Here is a 14,983-nt window from a genome sequence, read left to right as displayed (position 1 = left end):
ATTTTACCTCACAGAACACGGGAGTTGCTTATTTACCGCTGCCTTAATTGTTAGGTAGTTGCTGTTACCATGTGAAACTGTTGTTCTAAAGGCTTTGAATTAACTGCGGTTACACAGTAATACAGACGAGCTAAACCATCAAACCTCTGTGAGCTAAAATGACTAATTTTGCCAATGGAGTCTGGTTGCTTTGGAGATTGCAATATTTGACCTTGACGACAGCAGTTTTAGGTGGCTAAAATGTGTTTCATTTGCCATGTTTGCATGTTTGTTTGCAATGTATACATTACATAACTTTCTACACCAAGACTTGTACCACATACTATAGGTAATAAACTGACTTCAGTTAAGTAACTCATACAACCCAACTTAAAATAGTCAGAACGATCCCTTTAAAGACCATTACATGGTTAAGGTCAATGAAAAATGTCCTACAGAACACAAAAATACTCCATCAAGAAGTACAACAGCCTCTACAGTAGCAGCCTTCATTAGTAAAAGACAAGAATGAAGCACCAAGAGTCAAACATTATTTCCATCCATCTATTTTCTTTACCCACTTGTGCTGTTTGTAGCTTCAAAGAGGCTGATCCCAGCATGCACCGGGTGAGAGGCAAAACCGAGGCAGGTCAGTAATCTATCACAGGGCAATGGCAGTACTGTGTCACAATATCTAACCACAGTCAACAACACTGGATTACTCAGTGTCTAGTTGTTGTGATAAGGCATTTCCACCATTAATTTGGCCGTATTGTGCTACTGCTCACTTACACGATCTACTGTACAGCGAGCGCATGAGAGGTGAAGGTCAACTGACGAGCAGTGAAATAGAAAAAGATATAAAAGAGTTCAATGATCAAACTCAATCAGAGAAGGCAAAACATGACTCATTCATCGCTGGAAGACAGTTGGGTTGTAAAAACATTTTTCCCTTCAACATCCAAATAAAGGAGTAAAAAACACAACTGGCACATGTTGGTGCTATTCTCATTAACTGTGCTGAAGTATATAAAAAAAAAAAAGATCAGAGAAAAGTTAAGATTCAGGCACATTTCTCTATTAAAAGGGCACAAGAATTGCCAGTTTTAAACAAATGCTGCAGGGTTTTTTGGGGTCCCTTGATTTTTTTTAAAGCATCTAACATTTGACACAATGTTTTACAGTTAAGATTGCTGAGCATTTGTTTTTAAAATGAAAAATAAAAATTGAGGGCGTAAAAATGTAGACAACACCATGACTGACGGGGGAAATTACATAGACAAAAATTTAAAAAGACCACACTGATCACAGACCCCATAATTAGGGGTGATTGTTTAACAAAAAACTCCACAGAGAAAGGTAGCTTAAATCTGAAAACCCTCATTTTTTTGGGGTTAAACATTGAAGCATGTTTTTTTTTTTTGCCTTTTTATCCACAGTATAAGAGGAGGCACTGAGGTCAGATTTTTTTTTGCATTTGTTTGAAAGCACTTCAATGTTGTTTTAAAGGTCAAGCTTGTGCCATTAAGTGTGTGAGTACTGTTTGAAATCCTACCTTCATTGCTTCATTGCACATGATCAAAAAAAAAAAAAGACAAATGTGAGGAAAAGAGAAAAATCAGTAAACAAAACTGATCTGAAAGTTGAGTCAGAGCTGGTTGAGCAGAGTTAATATTTACAGTTCGGAGGAAAAAACCTTTTCTTTGTTGATTTTGTTTTATACTCCTTATAGGCTCTTGAAAAATGAATATAAGAGGAAAAAGAGCATCTGAAAGATTGTTAGTGCACTTTTTTTCTTTTTTCATGATTTCAAATACAATATAGATTTATATCTAATCCATAAATCGTTTCTGACTATACAAAAGTGAATTGATCAGAAAGCATTATTAAACTTCATATCTACACATTTCCTGAAAGCTCATCTTCTTTTTCTTTTATTTTTTCTTTTCTTTTAACAGTGTTCAATACTCAGTGCTGTTTTATTGTAGTGAGAGTCTCGCCTCCCGGGCAGAAGCCTGGCTGTGCTCAGATGGATCCAGAGGTTCAGGAAGCCTCGAAAAGTTGCCAACTTTTGTGTCAGGCGAGTTTTATTTTCTTGAGAACCAGAGTGGTGCGTCACCTCAGCAATCTGCCATATAACGACCTGAAGAAAAGAACAAAAGATGTGCAATTTGAGTCGTTGACGCATTAAAGGGATGGTTGGGATTATTCGAAGTGGGGTTGTATGATGTAACAATAATCAGTGTTCTACCCACAGTACGTACCGGTTAGCACGACCCAAGTTTGGGAAAAGCAGGGAGGGGCACCAGCACAGAAGCTGAGCAATGAACTGCAGCCTTTTTCATCAGGAAACTACCATTATATAAGCTAAATATCGCTCTCTCCAGACTTAGTTTGTGTTATTGTGTGACTTCTGTGTTTTAAAATGTTATTTTCAATTTACCAAAGGCGCACAATAAGATAAACAAACTCGCAGATTGAGGCAGCAGTAGACCAGTGACTCCTCTGTTCTGCAAGGTAAAATTACAGATTTTGCCAATGGAGTTTGGTTGGATTGGGAAGAAAGACATTTGGCTTACATAACAGTGGTTTCCCCTCAGTAAAGGCTGTCTGACGGCAAGGTAAAGCAGTGAAAATATTCTAAATATAGCGTACACTAAAACTGATATTAATTTTTTAGGGGGCTAAAATATGTTTTGCTGCTGACCCTGTTCACAGCAGTATAAATCTTAGCTTCCTGCTTCTAATGCAGATATAAGTACCTCATACAACCCCATTTAAAAAAATTAAAACTTCTTAATAATTCTGTACTTTGATAATCCAAACTACCCATTTAAATATCAGTATCAGTTTCAGTTAGGTACGGTTGAGTGCACAACGTACCTGTGGCAAATCTCTTCTTGTTGAGAGAAAGTCTGTATCCTGTCCCCTGCAGCTCCATGTCCACTCCTGACAGGGTGCTCCCCTCACTCATAAACTGCACCGCGAGAGTCGAGGGGTTCGAGGGGCCGCTTGACAGTTCAAACTTGGCCCTCAGGGACCCTGCGCCTGGGATCAAACACAAACAAATACACTCATCTTCTAGCAACTACATACATTCTCCACAAGATATTTCTACTTTGAAGAAAAAAGATGATTTACCTTCATTTTCAGACTTTTCTGAGATGTCACTCAGCTTCCACAGACATTTATTCTGCTCTGAATTCCTAAAATAAGAGAGAGAAATAACACCTTAAGCTGCGTTCAGTTAACTAAGATCAGTGTTGAGGGTAACGTGTTGTTAAAGTAATAAAAGTAACCCATTACAGAAACATTTGCAGGGATACCACTAAGATACATTACCTTCTTCCGCTTTATAATGCCCTGCCATACGTCTGTGGTTATTTTGGCTAAAGTAAAGCAAAGCAGTATAACACATTAAGGCTCCCACACATGATCAGCAGTAAAAACGCTTTGCGCTGGCTGTCCCATTATTTTCCTATGAAGAGAGCGGTGGAGCCTGACTAAGCAGCACTGCTACCCTCGATGTGGCGCACCGCTCTGACTGCTGCACTCAAAGTTCAAATTATTTCAACCAATGAGATAACAGAGAGACTGATGGTCGGGCTTTGAAGGGAACCTCAGACCCACAGATGATCTTTGGAGAGATCATTTTAACCTTTGCGCAACATCGCAATGAAAGAACAACATACTCAAATCTCACAAGAGTTTCTGTAATCAAGGGTTGTTTCAGGGTTCCTCCAACTCTATAACACAACATTAAGAACAGACCACGATCTCGCTAGTAAACATAATGCATGGCACAATGTGAACAGTAAGGTTGGGCAATAAGATTTGTGAATCATACTGTTATTGGTAGCTCAGCCATTTGTATACCAGGTAGACAGGATGTCGTGGTTGTAGCACTATGCTTTGCCTCTCTGAGCACTACCTCGCGGCGAGTCTGGGATAAATTTCTTATCATTCGAAAGCCCCTTTACTCCGCGCCGGGGGTTCTCAAACTTATTACTTATCCACATCTGATGCTCGTTCAAGATTAGAGGTCCGGAACAATTGCCGATAACAAAATAACACTGAATCAACTCCTGTATAACTTTTAAGAAACATATTCTAGCTCACGACAATCAAGACAGTCAAAATATATTAGAGCCTAGTGGGAGAAAAGGTGATTTAGGAGCTGAGAGCAAATTCTCCAGTGTAAAGTTAATGTGTGAACAGCACACAGCAACAACACTCTGTCTAGCAGTTAATGTCGCCATGACAATGTTGTCAACAACGGGGAAAATAAGCCACATTAAAACCACATTCATCTGGGGACAGGATGGCTGTAAATGATCTCCAGCTACACTCAACGTCACTAAGAATTTATTGATCAATAGAAAAATTTATTTGTCATAATGTCATAATGCATTATATTAATAACAGGAGGTCTGAACTGGGTCCAGATTGACTTGCCGTTCGATCCACAGACTTGAATGAAAGTCATTAGTAATATGTGTGATAATTTATTACATTTTGAAAAGTAACTTCCCAAACACTGTAAGATAAAAATATTTTTTTCAGCACATCACAGTTTTTGTTCTCCTGCTGATGTAACCAGTGCCACATCTTACCAGATGGAGTTGGGCAGAGACTGCATGCTGGTGACTCCTCCGTCGACAGGCACTAAGATCTGCACGTTGGTGAGCGGACCAGGGGAGGCCATGGACTCCGGGTTGTATCGGTAGTCTACCCGCAGGTCTGATGTACTCGGTGTGCACTTCCAGTATACGGTCAAGTTGAGCGGAGTGGAATGGATCCCATCAGACTGCACCTGAACGCAGCAGAAACGGTGTAAAAAGTCCAACTTTAAATACGAATGCAGCTGCTTTGAGTTTGAGCAATTAGAGTGATGTTTCCAATATCCTAATGAGAGTTTGAAGAATAATACAGAGGTCTGACTCAACTATATTGAATATCAATTTCAATATAGTTTTGCCACAAACATATTTAGCACAAATGCAAGTCCAAAACAAAAAGTAATGTTCCTCCAGAGCTGAAAGGCAGAAGCCAAACAAAAAACTAAATCTTCTTCTTCCATCAACAAAAAAAGTTGTTTTTGTTGAGCTGACTGAGCCAATTCATGGATTGTTTGTTTTACACCTCGGTGAGCTTATATTTCATTATATTCTGAGATTTCTTGATCCACCACATGTAAACTTAAACTTTATTTTTTAAGAGAACTCCAAAAAAGTGGGGCCTGATTATGGGGTGGCAGGTCGGCCCTGAGTGGTTTGTGAGGTTGTGTGTAAACCGGAGGCCAAAGTTTGATGCTTGACGACAGCGTGGCCAAACCAGCCGAAAAACATTTAACCCTTACCTGCTCTAAAGCTACAGAGTTCACCGGCTGAGAAATTTACCATTATGGATCAATCTACATATAAAAATCTTCCAAAATAAATATCCTTGACCAGTTTTGGATATCTCTGTTTAAACATTATGAGATTACCAGAACCACAATTTCAAAACATTCTTGCACACGATAAAGTTTTAGTGACATGTGTGGAGGATGAAAATCTCTTGACCGGGAACCAAACAAAGAATTCTGTACACTGTCCATAACTTATATTTGCTAAATTAATAATGTCTTTCCTCGGGCAAAGTTTATATAAACAGAACCATACATATATTGTATGTACAGGAGGTTGTAGCCTCTGAACTGGGAAAAACATGACAACCAGACGCTATGAGCTCCTCAAATAAAAAAACAAAACATGATTCTGAGAGCTTTCATTTGTAAATGTAGGAAATTAACCTGTATAATAGAAAATAGGTTTATATCACAATAAGGTCCTCTAGGGACATTGGATAAGAGGATTTTGGTTTTCTACAAAACTGTTCCATGTTACACAATGTAGAAAAGGCAAAAAAATGTTAAATGCTATTTACAAAATAGAAAAAAGCCTAATAGTCACAATACTTAACCAATCAAATGATGTTCGAGGTCGAGCTAATTTTTAACTATTTTGTGCAGTCTGGTAAGTTCAAAATAATTACATCAATTTACTGTAAACTAATGTAATAATGTAAATAATTAAACAGTAAAACAAGCTTTTGTATTAAAGATAATGTTATCTTGAGGTGGCATTTCATGTGAGGCTAAAGGATTTCAGGACAAGGTCTGCAGTTTTTAGCTGTGACCAAGGTTTGAACCAGACGGTCACAAGCTTTTAGAGTAGTAAATTAAATCAGAAAGAGTTAGTGACCACAAATTAATCCAATTCCCAAATGGTCCAGATCGAGAGGATGTGCAGCAGGCACAAACAACAAGCTTAAAACTATTTGAATATTCTAGGAACATTCTTACTTTTTTATTATTATTATTGTTACTAAAGCTGCTTAGGGCTGAAAGATCAAATAGACTTCCAAGAAACCGCTCAATCAATTCTCTTTAACTGTGGAACAGCCCCAATTCCAAAAAAGCTGGGATTTTGGGTAAAACATAAAAAAAACCCAGAATGGAATTATCTGTAAATACTTTTTGACTTGTATTCAACTGAATACAGTACAAAGACAAGATATTTAATGTTCAGGTAAACAGGTGAAGTGGTAACAGGTGGACCTATCATCATTATTATGATGATGATTAATATGATCTGGGCTAAAGAGGAAAAAGGGCCACTCAGATTGTTACCAGCGCTAACAGCACTAGCGGGTATCTGTCACATCTGTAAAGGCCCCATTAATGCTGAAAGGCAAATACAGGTTTTGGAGCAACGTATGCTGCCATCCAGGCGACTTGTTTTTCAGAGACGTCCTTGATTATTTCAGCGAGACAAAGCCGAGACAGGCTCTGCACATGGTGCAACAGCGTGGCTTCATAGTAAAGGAGTTAAGATACTAGACTGGCCTGAGACCCCGCACTGCTGAGCACCTGAACTCGTATATCAAGCAAGAATGGGACAGAATATCGCTTTCAAATCTTCAACAATTAGGGTGCCTGGTTCCCAAATGCTTACTGAGTGATGTTAAAAGAAAAAGTGATGTAACACAGTGGTAAATGCGCCCCTGTCCCACCTTGTTGCAGGCATCATGTCTTTGCACTGTATTTAAGTGAATACAGGCTGAAAAGTTTTTGCAAATCATTTCACGCTGTTAAAAAGTAGCATATTTCAAGTTAAAGTAGTAGTAAAATGCATTCTGTTTAAACTTCTACCCTGCTCACTCCCAGACACTCGTGTTCTTTTTTTGCTCCTGTCTCAGACATGTCTGGAGGGTGAAGCACTTGGGGAAATATGATTTTAGAAAGCATTCTTTAACTCCAGTTATTTTATCTGGATTAGTCTCGACATTGGCTGACTGACCTGATATTTTAGGATGTCCACGTTATAGTAGGAAGCTGAGGGATTCTGCTCGGAGGCTTTTCTGAGGTAGGACGTCAGTGCTTGCATGTTGAACCAGAAGTCCTTGGAATTAGAGTCACTTTGGGAAGGATCACTGCATAACAGTCAGAAAGACACACACACTCACTTGCACAGAAGGAGTAATCAGGGGCTCAATTATTCATTGCTCTTCTTGGCTTTGTGTGTAAAGCTCCAATAGCTTGGAAAAAATGACCCTGTTATATCCGACCAGCTACTAAATCATGAATTCCATTTGATTCAATTAGTACAGCCGTGTGGTCCTGGAATAACTGAGAGGAACCAGAGCAAGACACATAAAAAAAAAAAAAAAAAAAAAAAAATCAAAAAAAGCTGTTATTTTTCTTCGCTTTTTGGAGAGGGATGTGAACTAATCACATCAAATTTGTTTTAAAAAGTCGCAGGTTTAAAATAGAACCAACAAATTTCGTGGCATTTTGCACCGCATGTGAGGTAAAATATAAATTGAACACATTTGACTGAGACTAAAGAGGTGAGAGAGAAAATAATGTATGTTAAATGAAGCAGCTGTTGTATGAGGTCTGCTGTTCTTTGCTATTTTAGGGTGTGAAGTGTTTCAGAAGAGACATGGGCTGTTGAGAACCTGGCTGTTAAAAAGTCTGGTGGAAAATACTTCCCTGACAGCTTAATGACGGGTTTATGTCAGATTACTAATTGAATTTCCTCTCACTGACGCAGACTACATTTCCTCCATCCTGACTTGTATCATTGGGTCCAGATCCCTCTTCCACTTAACCACGAGTCTGACAAGTTATCAAGTCGTCAGCTCTGCGGAGCTCTTCGCCGCAGCCCGGTCGTGTTTTAGCCGCTCTGTGAGGACGCCTCACCTGTACAGTAGCTGTTGGTTGGGGAGGATCTGCTCCAGCCTGCTGGTGTTCTTCAGTTTAAAGGTGAGCACCGATGGGGAGGGGTTGGTGGTGAACACCTTGATGATGCCCATGGGGAACGACAGCGTCATGTCTCCTGTGATCTTCACAATGCACCTGTGGAATATGGATTCATGAATACGAATGATGTAATGGGCAGCATCTGTTGATTATTTTTGTTTTAACAGTTTATTTTCTTTTAACAACACAGTTATAAGACTGGACTTACCCTGCACAAACTTAACATCAAAAGGAAAATAAATGACAAGTCAGAAAATGAAAAAAGACAAACAAAGCTGGGCAGAAACAACTCGATCTTAGCATAATCAAATCAGTTTAAGGGCCGACAGATGATCACCAGCAAAATGGCTATTTGCATCAATTTATCCAACTATTTATTTTAACATCACATTAAAAAATTCATCTGTGCCGCATCTGGCAGAGAGCAAAACGCGAGCCAGTGATCATGTGTAGTCCCCTAAATGTTCACCAGACCTCTCATGCATTCCCATTGCCAAAGCACCAAAAATCTTATCAATTTTTTTCCTTTTCAGGGTACAAATTATCTTCTTCATATCATAACAAGTACTCATTTCTCTAAGCCACTGGCCCATCTATGGCCTCTGAATATTCTTCAATGACAGGGGGTTAAACTTCACACATATCCATAAGCATTTGATAATTTCTTGGTAAGACTAGGGTGGTGTGATATAACTCCAAAATAAACATTTTAACATTAAGAGGTAGCTTTACATCTAGCATGTTGTGTATTATTCCTTAGATCTCACAACAAAAAGTTGCAATCTTTTTGAAATCCCCCATGCTGTGGAAAAAGTGTGCCTTTAGACTGCTCACATTTAACAAGAATATCTGTAATATTGTTATTAAACAATTAATTGATATTTGTTTAGTTTATCAAATGTCCAAAAACTGTGAGTGATGCCCCATCATCATTTTCCTACAGTGACTTCTTCAGATCACGTTTGTCTGACAAACTAGCAGCTGGAATTGATAAGGTTTTTATCGATAGCCATTGCATCATCAGTTCTGTTTACCAGTCTAGTTATTTAGCTATTCAATTATTGATTTTCTGTGTGAAAAAGGTAGTCCTACACATGTTTTATTATCTCTGAGCACAGTGTGCATAGTGCACAGAGTAGAAAAAAGTCTATTTGCTATGACTTCTCATAGCAAGTTTCCAGCAGCGTAGACACATGATAAGCTCGGCAGCATTCGATTCCAATGGATTTGACAAACTGGAACTGCTTTTTGACTCCCATCCCTATTCAAAACCCAAAGATATTCTGTTTTATTTAGTCAGCAATGATTTATAATAGAGAAACATATAAAATCCTCATGCTTAAGAAGCTGGGACCTGAAAATGTTCTGCATTTTTGTTGAAAAATCACCACCGAACATTTTGAACACATTGGCTTTAGGTCCAGGTGTAACATATTTCCATCTCCACTTTCCATCTGTACGCCTCTATAGTCTAATATAGATCCAGTTTCTGAACAAGTTCTGGAGTCTTCCTTCAGCTGCGGTCGGCCTACTCTGTGCTGGTAACGGCCCACAGCGGGTCTCAACCTGCATTGCTTATGAAATGTTCCATTTGCTAATCCCTGCAAAAATAAGCCTTTTGCACAGCAGCAATTTAGCAGCAGTTAACCAATAAAAGGCTGTATGTTTTCTCTGCCCCAGACTATAATCTGCCCCATGTAGGTTATCCACTCTGAAAGAATGGTGTCAGACTAACGCAAAACATTCCACACACGCAGAGCGAGACGGAGATACACTTCTTCTATAGTGCACACGGGGCCAGCAGTGCAACGCCATGTACTGTGTAACTCATAACGTCATATGTGTTGTAGTTAAAGTTCAAATATGGACAAAAATGTGTATGCGTGCAGGTCCACGTCGGGGGCCTTTGAGCAGCAAGAGGTCATGTGAGACTCACTTAGTGGGATCAGCTCCTTTGAAGTAAGCATTAACCGACTCTGTGAAGGCCACGGCAATGGGCAAAGCATCTTGGGATGCCAGGGTCACAGGGCTGGGACCGCGAGATGTCCCTGAGAATGAGAAAAAGCACAGAGTTTGAGGTCTGTTGACTCAGCTGCAGATCAGACTTTTATAACAGCGGGGTCCAAAGCTCACATCAGAATCAAGAGGGTTTGATCATGCAAAGACATATCATATCATTTATTATACTTCTATTACCACATTTCATAAACTCAGTCACACGTTGCACATTCTAGTTCATTCTGTTATTTTTCAAATAAACAGACATAAGGTATGTCATGCCACAGCTGCTTTAGTTTAAATTAATAACTATTAGACAGGCAGAATGACCTGCAACAGCATATTAAAGACATAGTTCCTGTTTTCTTAACTGGGGTTGTATGAAGTACTTATCCATAGTCAGTGTATTACCTACAGTAGACGGAGGTTAGCACGCTCCCAGTTTGGCAAAGCAGCAGGAGTGCAAGTGCAAAGTGCAAAGATGTATTTTAGTCACCTAAAAAAATCAATATCACTTTACGTATATGGTATGTTTAGACTATTTTCACCACTTTACCTTGCCATCAAACAGAAAATCACTGTTATATAAGCCAAATATCGCCCTTTCTAAACTAACCAGACTCCATTGGCAAAATCAGTCATTTTACCTCACAGAATTTTACCTGTGTGACTTTTAACCTTTTCAGACACTGAATGCACACAGAAAAAAACAAACACACTAACTGACTTGGTTTTCCATTGACAAAGGCTGTTTGACAGCAAGGTAAAGCGAAATTGATCAAAATTAAGAAGCAGGATCAACAATTCTCCCAGCATTTCTTTTTCTCCACCGCGCCTCCTTGTGCACGTCTGGCACATGTCTGAAGGAAAAATGACAACACTTAAAAGACGTCACAGCGTAGCTTACCCGTAGCCTGCATCGGCACTTTTCACTGACGGAGTCGGAAATGTCTCCAATTCTTTGACAGACCTTCGTTCTAAACCTTCGCTATGGTTGTCTAGCAGCAAACTCAGCATTTCTGCTGGGAACATTTATCTTTTTATGTTTTTAAAGTAAATTTTGAAAATGTAAACGACAGTTGTCAGGGCATAAAGCCGGTGATCAGTTGTTCTTTACAAATCAAGACTGGGTATATGTTTAAATCAAAACTTGAATCGAACTGTGAATCATGGCAAACTCCAAACTAGGAGTGTGCCAATCACCATTTACTGTTGGTAATACACTGACCACTTCAAATAATCTGAACCATCCCCTTAAAAATAAAGTCAACAAAAGTCAAGTCATTCATTACTTCATTACTAATACAAGACAATCATATCTTATCATGTTAGAGGAGCTGATGCTGTTGACAGTTTGACAGATGTGAGAAAAAATGAAACACGGAGAGCAAACAAGACAAAGAAATGCAATCAATGCAAAGCAACACGTCCAGTTGTTCAATCCAGCCCATCCAGCTGCAGACTGGTGTTAGTTTGAGTTAAATACAGAGGAGAGTCCTCTTTTATGAACTTCAACTGTACCTGCTGGTGTTTCACACCGCTTCTCAAAGGTAGGCAGCTTCGCAATGAACACATCATCCTCTTTACACCAGATTAAAAGGCATAAAGAAGAAAAGGAGGAGATAAACAGACCCAGAGAGCACAAATGTAAGGAGAGGTGATGATGCTGAGCACAATTGTGTGATGATAGCTGGTGAGCCCTAAGCTGACAACTCTGATGTGATTGCAAAAAGAGCTAACAGGCCCTAATGATGACATTCTTAGCATCGGTGAAATGTATGCAGAGTGGAGATGATTGACCACAGAAACATGAGTGTCTCTCAGGGAAATAAGAGTTTGGAGGTGCTGACTCACTTTGGCTTAGTAGAAAGAAAGGAGAGAGGGAGAGCAGCTCTGGCTCTGGGGAGGAGAGGGAGGGAGCAAAGGTGTGTTCAGCTCCTGTAAGGAGAGCAGTCAAGGAAGGAAGGAAGGAGAGGAGTGAGAGAAAAGGGAAAACGGCACATTGTGTTGCAGAGACAAAAGGCATGTGGGAGGCTGGTGAAAAGGTGAAGAAAAGGAGAATAAAAAAGTCAAATAAAGATCTTCTATACACAGAGGACACTGAGGAGGCTTACCAACAGTAGGGGTGTTACCAGCGCTGAGAGAGGCATTTGAGGACAAGGAGGAGGAGCTCTCTGCCCGGGCGAGTGGTGCAGTCGGAGGAGGGCTGGCGTTAGATGTCTTGGGCGGGCTGAACGGCCGCACCTGAGCGAAGGAGTCGATCCATTAGGATGTATTACAACGTCAGAATTTATTGGCAATGGATTTTGTGTTGCGGGATGGGAAAGAAGGGAATGTGACAGGGACAGGTACACAGGAAAGACCAGGGCAGAGACAGAGACAGACAGGGACGAAGCAGATAAACAGAATGCTGCCTATATCAAAAAAAACAAAACAATCTGCAGTATGTTCTCATATAAAACAAAACTGATATTGATAAAGACCCTTTAGAGTGACCAGGTGTCCAACTTAATCTGGGACGGCACAGCATTTTTATCTGCCGCCAAACCACTGCAGGAGAGACGCTTATCTGAAATCTGGCTCCAAAGGCTGTGAAGAAAGCAGGAAAGACTACATCTATGGACTGATATCAATAAAACTGTGAACATGTGGCAGTTAACCTGTCACCATCTTTGTTACCCTACAGGCAACGGGGAAAATTGCGAGTCACCACAAAGTTACACAGATTTAGGAATATGATTGAAACTACCACAAGGAAAAGGAAATGCAGCTACAACAAAGGCTGGGAAACTACTGATCTCATAAGATCTCTATGTTTTACCCTCTGGTTGATTCAGTAGCATATAACAGACAACAGATAAGAGGCTAAATAGAAATGTCTGCTTTTTAATATTATTTATATTATATAATATAGTATTTTTTTTCTTTTCATTTCCTCTTTCCCCCCCCCCTCCCTCTCTGAAAGAGAGGGATAAAAAAAAACACACTATTTTCTGGTTACAGCGCTTTCCTTTTCTTCAAAACTCCTCTGAAAATTCACTGTAGAAAGACAGGGCTGGCAGCAGCAGCGCAACAGCTTGTGTGGTGACCACAGGTGTGCCAGCTGCAGCAGCCCAGCGAGGTAGCTGTCAAACACATGCAGACAATGCAGCTCAAGCATAATATCGATAGCGTCGTGGGCCAATATTGGCCCGATCATATCGGTTGACCAATTTATCAGTTGTCTCTAATTATGGTTCTGAGAGAAATCATTCGATGTATTGGGATAGGTACTCACAATCTCATTGATTCCTGTGAGTTTTCCAGCGGGGAGTTTGGGCCTGGAGGAGGGTCGTGGTGGAGGCACCAGGGCTCCAGCTGTCAGTGGGGTGGTAGGTCGGTTTGGTACTGGCACTACATAGAGAAACATACGTATGATTTACTGGTTAGTGGCTGTTAAACAGCTTGTGAATCAGTTACAACCAAACAGGTATATGCGCGTTGTTATTATGCTTCATTCAAGAAGATGCAAAACCATCATGCATCAAGACCTCTAGTACAAAAAAAACATAACAGCAAAACATGAAAATCATAAAAACACATTCCAAAATTAATTCAACAAAAAAGAAACTCAAAGGCAAACATGTTGTAAACCAGGCAGTGAGTTAGACAAGCATGTGTACCATAAAATAATGAAAAAAACAACACAAAACATAAAAAATATGAAATTTAAATACAAAACAAATGCACAATATGAATACATACAGTTAAGATAAAATAAAATAAAATATAAAACTCCAAACCTCAGGCATTACACATCAGTGATAATGTTACCATTGAATATTTTGCTTGATGGAGCTGCTGCCATCGCCCTATCTGTAACCCCACAGAAGACATCAGAGAAACCGTCCTCTCTGCTGCCCGTTGCTTTACAGCAGGCGTCCGCGGAGTCATCAGAGAGGAAGCGACTCGACCTGCCAGAGCCAGACGGAGGCCTCTGGAGCTCCTTCACAGATGACCCCGAGCTCTGACGGCGAGGTGGAGCGAAATTATCACTGAAGGCGATCCACTGGCTCTGGGACCAGGACACGGACGAGAAGGCGTCCACACTTTTTGGAGGGCTGGCGGCCGGCGGGCTTTTGATGGGGTCGACGGGCTCTGTCGGTAGGGTGATGGGGGCGCTCTGGGCCCTCGCTGGTGTGGGCTTGAGTGCTTGGAAAGGGTTTTCTGGAGAGTCCCAGGGGGAGGATGCAGACGAGGAGAAAGAGGAGACTTCTTTGGATTGTTGGCTGTCTGCCAGGGGAGGAGAGCGCTCCCGTTGTGTGACCATCTCAGCTGAAGGGGGCGAGGTGATTGACAGAGCCGATAAACATGACAAATGCAAAGTGTATAAAGTAAGGTGACCATACTTATAGTAAAATTACAAAAATCACGCCCTAAAAGTTAGCTTTTATCATTATTATAATCTCAAAAATTAAGGCTTTATTGGGAATAAAAAAGCTCAATTTCATGACTACTTCAACCCAGAGTAGCAGACACATATACTTTATTGCTGCTACTAATAGGACAAAAGTATTTTTCTACCAGTTTTTTATATTGCATAGTGCAAGTGGTATGGTTGCCCTCGCTGAAGAAGAGGTAAAGTAGCTTTCATTCAAAAAATGCACCTGATACATAAGAAAGAAAGAAGGAAAACTTTTAACTAGGGCTGGGTGATAC

At 40.2% G+C, this 14,983-nt stretch overlaps 1 protein-coding gene across 1 annotated transcript in view; it reads right to left on the bottom strand.

The window, feature by feature from the left end:
• Positions 1–953: 953 nt before the first annotated feature.
• Positions 954–14,983, bottom strand: part of fcho2 (FCH and mu domain containing endocytic adaptor 2) — a 62,660-nt gene continuing 48,630 nt past the window's right edge. The window contains exons 19-30 of the mRNA XM_084745481.1: positions 14,099–14,599; positions 13,563–13,678; positions 12,400–12,529; positions 12,140–12,223; positions 11,807–11,866; positions 10,224–10,335; positions 8,228–8,383; positions 7,323–7,455; positions 4,593–4,792; positions 3,121–3,185; positions 2,863–3,027; positions 954–2,122 (exon numbers count right to left, since the gene is read on the bottom strand). Of these exons, the coding sequence (XP_084601607.1) occupies positions 2,100–2,122; positions 2,863–3,027; positions 3,121–3,185; positions 4,593–4,792; positions 7,323–7,455; positions 8,228–8,383; positions 10,224–10,335; positions 11,807–11,866; positions 12,140–12,223; positions 12,400–12,529; positions 13,563–13,678; positions 14,099–14,599 (1,745 nt within the window). The 3' untranslated portion in view covers positions 954–2,099. The remainder of the gene's footprint in view (positions 2,123–2,862; positions 3,028–3,120; positions 3,186–4,592; positions 4,793–7,322; positions 7,456–8,227; positions 8,384–10,223; positions 10,336–11,806; positions 11,867–12,139; positions 12,224–12,399; positions 12,530–13,562; positions 13,679–14,098; positions 14,600–14,983) is intronic.

This window comes from Lutjanus erythropterus, chromosome 20 (assembly GCF_056507025.1).
Source record: "Lutjanus erythropterus isolate fLutEry1 chromosome 20, fLutEry1.hap2, whole genome shotgun sequence".
In the NCBI taxonomy this organism is placed as follows: Eukaryota; Metazoa; Chordata; class Actinopteri; order Lutjaniformes; family Lutjanidae; genus Lutjanus; species Lutjanus erythropterus.
Note: the sequence above shows the minus strand (reverse complement) of the source record. Positions and strands in the feature narration are given on the sequence as shown.